This window comes from Sinocyclocheilus grahami, unplaced genomic scaffold, assembly GCF_001515645.1.
Source record: "Sinocyclocheilus grahami isolate Dianchi unplaced genomic scaffold, SAMN03320097.WGS_v1.1 scaffold1141.1, whole genome shotgun sequence".
Taxonomy (NCBI): Eukaryota; Metazoa; Chordata; class Actinopteri; order Cypriniformes; family Cyprinidae; genus Sinocyclocheilus; species Sinocyclocheilus grahami.
The window spans coordinates 320,073-332,109 of NW_015506320.1; the positions used below are offsets into that span (position 1 = coordinate 320,073).

Genomic DNA, 12,037 nt, shown 5'->3' on the forward strand with positions numbered 1-12,037 from the left:
GCCCAGCTGGGTCTGTCACACCTAAATGCCAAACACACTTCTGATCTTTTATCTGGGAGAAACAATAGGTGTTTAAGCACTGGATTCACACTCCGTGTTTGTGTTTATGTGCTTTGTGCACTGCATTAATGAATTTAACATGAAGTAGAAGCCGTTATCTGAGACTTTTATCCAGGCTTGAACTCCAGCATTCATTGACCACCAGGCCATATCACTGACAAGTGCATTTCTTTTTAAACGTTTAAAGTGAGAAAAAAAGCAGATATCAGTAACTGTAATGTAATTAACCTAAATTAAACACAGCTTTTTATTAGTATAATAGACAAGAAATTGCAGAAACACTCAACTAGTACCAGAACAATCAAGGACACTCAAAACTATTCAAATTCCCACAATGCAATGCACCCAGCCTGACCATCCATTTCCAGTGTAACAAAACCTAAAACCCAATATCAATATCAACCTTAAAGGGATAGTTCACCCAAAAAATGAAAATTCTGTCATCATTTACTCACCCTCAAGTAGTTTCAAACCTGTATGGATGTCTTTGTTCTGCAGAACACAAAGGAAGATATTCTGAAGAATATGGGAAACAGAGCAGTTCTTGGGCACCATTGACTTCCATAGTATTTTTTTCTCCTACTATGGAAGTCAATGGTGCCCCAAAACAGCCTGGTTACAAACTTTCTTCAAAATATCTCCCTTTCTGTTCGGCAGAACAAAGAAATTTATACGGGTTTGGAACTACTTGAGGGTGAGTAAATGATGACAGAATTTAAATTTTTGGGTGAACTATCGCTTTAACTCTTTTTTTTTATTTTAGTGTTATATAATATTTATTCATATTTTAAATGTGATTTTATTTTTAGTTTTCATTTTCATTTAAGTTTAGGTTTTTGAGTTTTACTCATTCTCTTGTGCTTTTGTCATTTTTTTTTATTATTATTTTTCTATTTGTACGTATTTTTATTTAAGCTTTAATTTATTTTTATTTCCGTTTTAGTAATTTTAGTGCTTCAACTTGTACAACACTCAGAAATGTTGCCTTAACTTTTTATTGTAGTGTTATTATAGTATTCATAAAAAAAATTTTGAATTATCTTTTATTTTTATATTTTTAGTCTTTATGGTTTAGTAATTTTATGCACTTTTCTATTTTTTCTGTTTAGTTTTAATTTGTTTTTGTTTCAATTTTAGTTATTTTAGTACTTCAACATCAAAAAATTTAAATATTGCCTTGGCAACTACCTGAAATAAATCAGTAAATAATAAATATGTTTTTTTTACATTTTAAGCTTTCTTAGAATATTTATATTTTATTGTATTTCATTTCAGTTTTATTTCAATTAACAAAAAGGATATAACTGTTCAAGTTTTAGACAAAAATGCTGCTTTCTTTGATTGCCAAATATATATATATATTTAATTGGAATTAGAAATGTTTTATTTCTGAGGTGACAACTGAAATTCCTGAATTAAACATGCAGCATAATTTACTCTTCTATACTGTTCAACATACTATATTTAATACATAATATGCAGTCTGCTGTACTGTGCAGTATGCAGTAAGCGTGCTATTATTCTATTATTAACATAGCCATAGACAGATCTTCAAGACACATTAAATCTAGTGAAGAGTAGACAAACTGTTGAACACTGCTGGTGATAGTTGAGGTTTATTTGCAGTGTTCAGGTTCACAGTATTGGCAGTTGGAAAGGATCTTTGACTCTGTCTGCTCTCTGTGTTAGATGACATTCAAAGCATTGACCCTCCTCTGCTTTCTCTCTGCCGTCCAGGTCAGATTGGAAGCCTGCAGGCCACCCAGATGACTCACGAGGCGGTCATTCGGGATCTGGAATCGGAAAAGTCTCGTCTGAAGGACAAGGTGTTGCGTCTGGAGGAGGATCGAGGGGCACTGCAGAAGAAATGTCAGACGCTGGACGAGAGGCAGAGACAGCAGATCCTCTCTCTAGAGAAGGTACGGATCAATCCCATTCAGTTTACTGAGTATGGATCAGTTTAGGGGCCGCTGGGAGTGTTTGGACACTTTGTATCACAACCAACTTTTTTGGGGGATTCTTTGGACACTTTCTGGTTGTCAAAAATCATGACGCTAGTTGGTTTTATACAGAATAAATGTATAAGTTAACTAAAGTTAAGAAAAGCTTTAGCATTTTTTTTTTCAGATGCCACTTGGTTTTATATTTTATATCTAATCAGTGCCATTTTTAGTGTCCAGATATTTTTGGGCGGCATGATTCTTATTGTACTATATAAAGAACAATTTAGAAGAACAGTTTTCTATTCCAGTGTATTTTAAAATAGAATAAAAAATGTTGATGGCAAAGCTGAATTTTCAGCATCATTACTTCAGTCTTCAGTGTCACATGATCCTTCAGAAGTCATTCTAATATGCTGATTTCCTGCTCAATAATTATTATTATTTTTTAATTATTTGGATACTTTCGGTTGTCAAACATCACAAGCACGATGCTGGTTGGTTTTATACTGTACAAATTGAAGTTAAGAAATTACATTTTTTAATTATCACTACATTTTATTATATACAATATAATATATTACTTTCATTTTTTAAATATTTTATACCAATTCAATGATGTGTTTTGAGGGCACAATTTATTGCACCATATAAAAAATGAAAAAAATTTAAAAGAGCTGTTTTCTATTTTAATATATTTTAAAATCGAATTTATTCCTGTGATGGCAAAGTTGAATTTTCAGCATCATTACTCCAGAATTCAGAAATCCTTCTAATATGCTGATTTGGTGCTCAAGAAACATTTTTTCTTATTATTATCAGGAAACCATCATACTTTTTTTGGATTCTTTGGAAACTTTCTGGTTGCTCTAGCAGCAGTTTGTGCAAATGCCACTTTTTTGATATTTTATATCTAATGCAATGACATTTTTAAGTGTCCAAATATTCTTTGTGGGCACAGTTTGTACTGCACCATAAGATATTGAAGCCTGGTTGATGTGTCTAAGAGATGGAGTGAGGAAAAACAGCTCAAGTTTGCAGAATCTGTCAGTATGTAGCTTAAACATTTTCTGCAGAAACATTTATTTCACATGAGTTCCTCTGAGACATCATTAGCTTAAGCTTTAAGCATATACAAGCCCATCTCTCATGTTAAACTCTGGCTGCTTTATCACAGCCAAATCCAGACCTCTATGTTTAATTCAAAACGCTCCATCCTCACTGCAGAGCGCTCGAGACCTCAGAAAATGTCTCTTTGTGGACGCCCGGTTTGATTGAAAGGGAATTCTTATTTCTCAGTGGTTTCACTCAGCCTGGCAATCATTTTTCTTGTGCGGAGACAGTGTGGCTATTTATTTGACTCGCTACAGTATGGCATTTCGTGCTCTTTTCACGCAACAATCTGCTCTAGCAGTTTGGCTTTTTGGCTATCCTGTCGCATTTAGGTTTGTCTTCCATTATTAATACGTTGAGAGCCCCAATAAACAGCTTGTGGGAATGTGGGCTTGTTTCTGCTCCAGAAATATCCCTCTCAGCAGTTTTACTTGTAGACTTTGGGGAAACTTTTAAAAAGCTGTGGCGCAGTCCGTCATGTGACACATTGCGAAGACATTCCCCTTCTTTCTTCCTAATAGCTTCCTGTCAATCTCCACTGTTTTGGCTAAGAAAGAAGGCAAAAGCTCATTGAAAATTTAAGCTGAATTTTTTATTTACAGCTTCAGTAAAGGCCATGAAAAAAGAGAACAGCCTCACAGAGGAGTAATCCATGTACATGTACACACACTATTGTTCTAAATAAATAAATGGTGGGTAGTACTGTACTGTATATAATATTCCTATTTTTGTTTCTCTATGTACCATTTGCTGGAGTATCAAAAACTACTTTGAGTTAAGTACTATACTATAGGGATGGATGACAAGTGTCCAAAAACTGACTAGTTGATTAGTAAAATCTTCTTTTGATTTATTTGTTTGTTTATTTTTTACATTTTATTTGTATAAAATTTTTTGTCATGGTAAAAATAAACTCAAAACATCTCTCAACACTCAAAAAATATTTGTCTTATTTTAAGATTTATGTATTTGAATTGCATTGAATTTGAATTCAATTTGAATCCATTTGGATTGCAAGTTTTAACATAAACGAATATTTCAAACTAACTTCATATGATGCATATTTGTCAGTCATAAAATAAAGTAACGGGTAAGATTTCTGCACTTAAAATTGTTTTTATTTGATTGTTTGTTTTTATATTTATTTGTTTATTTTATTTAAAATTGTTTGTCAAGGTAAAAATCAACTCAAAAACGTCTCTCAACACTCAAAAGATATTTGTCTTATTGTGGGATTTATGTATTTGAATTGCACTGAATTTGAATATCATCCATTTGGATTACAAGTTTTAACACAAACTAATATTTCAAACTAACTTCGTATGATACATATTTGTCAGTCATAAAACAAATAAAACGGGAAAGATTTCTGCACTCAAAAAATGGAATTAAATCCAATTAAATTAAACATGGCATTATTTATTTTTAAATATTTTCATCTATTTGATTTTATTGAAATAATCATATTTTGATGCAAATTTATTCAGTTAAAAAGTTTGAACATGATTATAATATGGCTAACAAAATTCAGTTAATATGTATAAGATGTAAAATCCAATTGCGTGGATTTCAGGATCATTCTCATTTGAAAAGGTCTCATCAAGCTTTCTCTCGGTTTGGTTCTGTCGCCCACATCACAGTTTGTTAGCAGCACAGCCTTGAGTTAGGTGTTACTATGACAACACTCACCAAGTAGAGCGGGAAAGCATTGTGGCGTGAGTCACTCTGCCGACACTTCTGCTGGTCCTATAATGGGAAGTTTATTTACTTGCGGGCAGTTGCTTCACAGTGTCAGTGTGGGCTTTCAGCTTTCACTGTTATACTTTTAGATTGGATTCATAACATTTCTGAACAAGAGACAGTGTCCCTTATTGATGCCTGTTTGTGCTCTTTTCACAAACCATACTCAGACATACTTTCACTTTGCGTCATCTATGTGAAAGTGAAAAGGCCTTCATAATACTGGTCTACACTGATATTATTTTTTAAATAACATGGAATGAAAAGTATTTATCTAAAGGATATTAAATGATATATAAATTCCCTATGAAAACGTTCAAAACTCGTACTTCTCCATCCAAAAAAATCATTTGTTGAAACCAAAATGCAAAAACCAGTTAAAAACCATTACCTTTGTTGAATAAATTAGCAGCTGGCATTTTTTCTTCTTCTTCTTTTCTTTCAAAAGTAGTAGTCATTAAGATCAGATATATGACATGAACACTACTGTTCAAGGGTTTGGGGTCAGTATTATTTATTTATTTATTGAAAGAAATGACTACTTTTCAGCAAAGACACATTCAGTTGATCAAAAGTGACAGTAAAGGTATTTATAATTTCTGTATCAAATAAATGCTGTTCTTCTTTGTTCAAAGAAAGAATCAAAGAATCCTGAAAAAATGTATCATGGTTTCCACAAAAATATTAAGCACTGTTATCAACATTAATGATGATAAATGTTTCTTGAGCAGCAAATCAGTATATTAGAATGATTTCTGAAGGATCATGTGACGCTTGATTTGACAAATTACTTTTTAAAATATATTGAAACTGAAAACAGGCTATTTTAAATTGTAATAATAATTCATAATATTACTGTTTTTATTTATTTTTTGGTCGGTCAAATAAATGTAGCCTTGATGAGCATTTTTCAAAAACATAAAAAAAAAAAAAAATGTTTTGAGCGATTGTGTAAAATGTCGTGTATATAGTAAATAGCATATTTAATATGGAAATAATAAATAATCAGAAACTGTATCTAGATTTAAGGGATAATAAATGAATACAAATGCATCAGATGGGTAATAATGAAATTTATGTGTTTAGAGCTTTTTTATTTTTTCATATTTATATACAATATAAATAAATATATATTAGTATCAGACCATCTTTTAAATATATTTGTCTTTGATTTTTTTCCCTCAACAGTCACTTCGAGAGGAAAAGCAGATCTATGAGAAGGAGCTCATGAACTTGTGTGCCAAATATGAAGAGGACACTGCTCACTTTAAGGATTCCCACAGCCGGGCGCTGGACGAGCTCTCCAGGAAGCACCGGGCCGTTCTAGAAAACACCCAGAGCGTCTCCGAGAAAGAGAGGAACCGACTCCTGTCCGTGAGTGAACTCTGTCACAACACCTACTCACTGGCTGTCAGCCTGGGCCCACATACAACTTTCTAAAGACTCCCAGAGCTGTCCTGTTGAGATATCAGCATGACTGCGCCTCACTCGTTAGCTTCAGACTGAAGAGTAGCTCGCTGTCTGGCGGCAGTCGGGAGGTGTCACCTTGAGAAAGAACAAGAAGTACCTTTGATTGCAAGCGAAAGATCAGAGAGAACAATTGTTACAGGTTCAGGGTTTTTTTTTTTTTCTACACAGAAAATAGTGTACACAGAAACAGAAAGCAATGATAAACACAATGTGTGTCAATACTAATAGAATAAGGTACAAAGCAACTACAACAAAAAAACAATGCACAGTACTGTTTGATTACCAGCAATCTTCAAAATATCTTCTTTTGTGTTCAACATAAGAAAGCAAGTCATACAGGTTTGGAACGACATGAGGGTGAGTAAATGATGACAGAATTTTCATTTTTGGGTGAACTATCCCTTTAATGGAAAAAAACTATTAAACACTAATGTTTGAAAGCTCGGGGGCAGTGAGATCTTTTCATTTTAATGTTTTTTTTTTACATTTCAAAATATATTCCTGTGATCGCAAAGCTAATTTTTCAGCATCATTACTCATTACTCAGGATCATTGTAATGTGCTGAATTGCAGAAACATTTATTATTACCAATGTTTAAAATTGTTGTGCTTCTTAACATATTTTTGGAAACCATGATACATGTTTTTTTCTTTTTTCTTTTCAGGATTCTTTAATGAACAGAAAGTAAAAAAATAATAAAAAATTGAAATAGAAATCTTGTGTAACAGTGTAAAAGTCACTTTTGATCAATTTAATGTGTACTTGCTGACTAAAGTAGTTTTATTTAATTTTTTATTTTGATTAGATCAGAAAGGTCAGAAAAAACTTACTGATCCCATCCTGTTGATTGGTGGTGTATGTATAAATAATGTGCAATAATATGCAAATTAAATACAAATTATTTATGCAAAAAAATAATATTTAAAAATGTATACATTTAGAAATGTACAAGTGTAAAATTATATTAATTTATATTAAGCTAAAAACAGTCTGCGACCATCATACACACTATGCGATTTTTTATGAAATCAGTTTAATGCCGTATATATATATATATATATATATATATATATATATCGCATAGTGTGTATGATGGTCGCAGACTGTCTTTAGCTTTAGACTATGATTCCATCCATTATTTTTTTTAGCCAATTTCAGAACACACATTGTTTTCATTTGTCATGTGTCTTCTTACAACAAGGCACGTGTTTCCGCATGAGTTTGTTGTGTTCGAACTACTGTTGTCAAACGTAATGGCCACGATACCAGTCGGTACTGTAATTTCAAAAACGTCCATTTCCCGCTAACATTTGAGCGCTGTTGAGCAGATTCTTAAATGCCGCCGATTGGCCATAGTGTTCACGCGCTCAACAGATATGACAGTGTTTGGCTACAATGATCATCGCTTCATGCACTTCACCGAGCGCTCACACAGAAGCTCACGGAAGCGTTTGAAAGCAGGCATCTGTCAGCGGATCCGTCTATGTGCAGATATATTAGTGATCCGCTGACAGACGGTGCTTATTGCGGTCGCTACGTTTGACAACACTAGTTCGGCCTGACTTGAAGGTATGGTAGTGTGTGTTCCTTTCGTCTAGTTGTTGCCCAGTTTTTCCTCTGTAACTATTTACGAAGTCGGCAAGTGTATAATGCCTTGTTTTAAAATCTTTTCAGATTTTAAAAGTCGTGTCTTCCATCCTTAACAAGCTGAGCAGTGAGTTTCCACTTCCTCTCCACGCTTACAGAGATTAAACCTACCCAAAGCCGGCCTGCTCCACCTTTATCACCTGCTGTCAAACCCGTACGACCCTTCAGCAAACCTTTGTGCCGGTGGACGTCGCCAGTTAATCACATTGCAGCGTGGCCGTTTTGGGCTTATCGCTCCGCCACCGTAGCGCCCGCCGCTCTCAGAAATGGAAATGCAGTTTGAAAAATTGAGGCGTGGATGAATAATCAATGAGAGTGGCCTCTGTTAGAGTGTGCCACTGACTCACTGCCTTGTACAGGAGCAGCGTGACGACTGCGCTGACGTCCTATTTTAGATGAAGCCTAGGGCCCTTCCTCTCTCTCTTTCTTTATCTCAGGATGGCTATGATTAGTTTCTTATTATAATATTCCAGGAGAGCTCAGTAAAGCTCAAGAATCTTATGATGAATAAAATATAGCTATTAATTTCTTCCCATGCCTTGTTTTTGCATTGCAAATCTTGTCATCTTATTTTTTTCCTGCTTCCTGAGACAGATATTAAGTGGATTTTCCAAGGCACTACCCTGACATGTTTGAAATTAAGTCCCCAGAGAGTGTTGCCTTCAAAATGTCACAGCCTAAAAAAGATTTCTGTCGTGAGTTAAGGAATAGTTCATCCAGTAATGAAACTTCTGTCATTATTTGTGACCCTGGACCACAAAACCAGTCTTAAGTCACTTGGGTATATTTGTAGCAATAGCCAGAAATACATTGTATTGGTGAAAATTATAGATTTTTCTTTTATGCCAAAAATCATTAAGATATTAAGTAAAGATCATGTTCCATGAGTTTTTTTGTAAATTTCCTACCGTAAATGTATTAAAACTTAATTTTTGATTAGAAAGATGCATGGCTAAGAACTTCATTTGGACAACTTTAAAGGTGATTTTCTTTTTTTGAAATCCTCAGATTCCAGATTTTCAAATAGTTGTATCTCTGCCAAATATTGTCCTACCCTAACAAACCATACATCAATGGTAAGCTTATTTATTTAGCTTTCATATGATGCATAAATCTCAATTTTAAAAAATTGACCCTTATGACTGGTTTTGTGGTCCAGGGTCACATTTATTCTCTCTCATGTTTTTTTAAACCTATGGGTTTCTTTCCTCTATGGATTTGGATCAACATGAGGATTAGTAGCAAATGATTGGATTTTCACTTTTTTGGTGAACGATAACATTAACGACGCAATCCCTACACACGGTTGTCTTATTTCCAATAACGTAAATTGTTTCTCATGTTTATAAGCTGTTGTCATTTGTAATCAGCATCTTCTTTTGGATTTATAGGAAATGGAGGAACAGTTCAAGAAGGAACGTAGCTCTCTAGAGGAACAGAAGAGCCTTTTACGAGAGGAACTGGACAGTCTGCGAGAGGAGCTCGCAGCCAAACTAAACATGGCCAACAGTGAGGTACAACCTTTTTTTTTGTCTCTGTGAAAGTGATTTAGCAGGTAGAAAGGAAGGCACGGAAGCGAAGGGAAGCGTGATTAATTTCAGTGGCATGTGTTTATCATCTCATTAGTCTCAATGTGTTTTAATGGGCTTCTGGAACACAAATCTGGCCGAGTCCCATGTACCTTAGCCACAGTTGCAAATGGGCCAAGGAGACCCCTGAAGAGAAGCAGCATCACTGATTATTACCCAATCATTCAATTTAGCAAGGCTTCATTCACTTGCTTGAATAATGTCATGCTTAATGTGCACATCAAAATTTGCTTAGCATAAATGGAAATGAAGCTCTGAAATTGCTGGAAAATCCATCTTAAGATGGTATCTGTTTTGACATATGGTAGCTGTGGTTTTAGCTAGTCTAAACTGGTCATTGGCTGATTGATCATCATGCATGTTCCAAAAACCAGTCCAGCTGGTAACTGGTTTGTTGCTGGGCAAAGATGATGACCAACTTGGATCATCTAGAAACCAACTATATACCTAGGGTACATATTTAGCCATGCTCCTCACTTAAAGGCTGTTCCACAATAGCTGAGTCTCTCTATTTGGGTTAGGATGCTGCCTTTTGAAGATATCCTGCTGATTTGCTGGTTTCCTAGCTGGCCTAGGCTGGTCTTTGGCTGTTTTAGCTTGGCAATCAGCTAAAAAGTATCCAAAACCCCTCTAAAACAAGCCAACAGGCCCACTAAGACCTGAAAAATACTTAGTTTAAGGTTTTTTTTTCAGTTGAGTAGCTGCTTATGTAGCTCACTAGGGTATGAAATGTACTGTTGTTATTTATTTATTTATTTATTTATTTATTTTTGCAATTTTGTTTTATTGGGTTAATAATTAGCACAAGGTGCCATTAAAAAAATTATTATTATAATAATTATATAATATAAAGAATTTAAGAATTGTATTCTAAATATTTGTTATATGTTTTTAAATAAATAATACTAAAATCATTTGTTATGTTATGTTATGTTATTATTTTATTTTATATTTTATTTATCATTGTAAGAGTGCTATAGAGATTGAGTAGATTTATTGTTGTTAGTAATTAATTATATAAATATATTAATTATATAAGTAATTTAATACTTGTGTTCTTGTTACTTGTAGTTTTAATTACAATACTGAACATATTTAGTTAAGTTTAGTTTTGTTTTGTAATAAAGTTGAGTGCCTCATTCTTACAGTGTCCTTTAACTCAACACTGAGAACAAGCATCTGCTCAAAAGTGAGTAACTTCTCCTGTTCCTCAGGTGAATCGACTCCAGGAGCTGATGAAGCAGGGAGAGCAGGGACTAAGTTCTGCTGAGGGACACATCTCCAATCTGAAGGATGCCCAGAAGAAGCTTCTAGAAGAGCTGGACGCCACGCGAGCAAGACTCAGAGAGACTAGCAACCTCTTAACAGCCCTTCAGGTCTATTACCAAAAGCAATTACTTCCAAAAATAATGAGAATGAGACTTCATACTTCAAAGTCACATAACTCAGCTGCTCCTGCCAGATATTTTTATCATTAAAGTTGATGTGGGTGATTTTTTTTTAAATATATACTGCATTTGCCCTCAGTTTCCCTGAATAGCTTCTAAAAACACCTGCAATGAGTTTATCATTATGAAACGAGTTATAGATGCTCTGTTGAATTACACCCACCTGCAGTTTTGGCCCTATTGTGACAGACACTTCATTAGAGAGGCCTCTTCCTGTGTCCTTGACCTGAAGCACAGTTTCTCCGAGTGACCATGCATAATGAATCAGACCTGTGTGTGCGTGAGGGAAGAAATGAGTGAGTGGAGAAATGAAAATGGATTTCCATCTCATGGCCCCTGTTTGATTGATAGCTGTGAAGAAGAGCCCTCCCTCTCATCCTGAGTACCGCGTGATAGACCTCACAATCACGGGTCATGTGCTTAATGGCTCATCAGAGCTAATGTTCGCTCTCGTTCTTGTCCTCAGGGAGAGATGGAGTCTCAGAAACAACAACATGATGCCAAACTCATCGCTACCAAAGAGGAAGAGAAGCTCAAAATGGATAAGATGGCCCTGGAGCTCGAGCTGAAGTGGACCGAGGCGCTCAGGTAAGAGCACATGCTTTTGGGTTACACACGAGGGAAGTTCTTGGAAATGTGCTTTCAGAGATATTTACTCACCCCCATGTTATGTAAAGGGTCATCATCGAAATATGGTGACCAACCTGTCCCTTGAATTTTCAGTAAGGAAAAAATTGTCAAGAAACTCCATATAAATGGTATTTTTCTCCAACATATTAGTTTACTAAATAATATCCATCCATCTGTGTCTCGGGGATGATGTAGCCTATGAATGGATGGCCAGATTAAATCACAGATTAAAATTATTCAACTTTTAAATTATTAAAAACCCATTGGCTCCAGCTGGTATTTTTTTTGTTGTTGTTATTTATTTGTTTGCTTGTCTAAGTTTTAAGCATTTTTAATTATTGTATTCTAAATAATCATATAATGTAACATAAAATTAATAATAATAATAATAATGCCAAT

At 34.6% G+C, this 12,037-nt stretch overlaps 1 protein-coding gene across 1 annotated transcript in view; it reads left to right on the forward strand.

Annotated features, from left to right (window-relative positions):
- Nucleotides 1-11,600, forward strand: part of LOC107567288 (protein FAM184A-like) — a 77,918-nt gene extending 66,318 nt beyond the window's left edge. The window contains exons 5-9 of the mRNA XM_016252943.1: nt 1,798-1,979; nt 6,042-6,227; nt 9,363-9,485; nt 10,775-10,936; nt 11,475-11,600. Of these exons, the coding sequence (XP_016108429.1) occupies nt 1,798-1,979; nt 6,042-6,227; nt 9,363-9,485; nt 10,775-10,936; nt 11,475-11,600 (779 nt within the window). The remainder of the gene's footprint in view (nt 1-1,797; nt 1,980-6,041; nt 6,228-9,362; nt 9,486-10,774; nt 10,937-11,474) is intronic.
- Nucleotides 11,601-12,037: the final 437 nt, after the last annotated feature.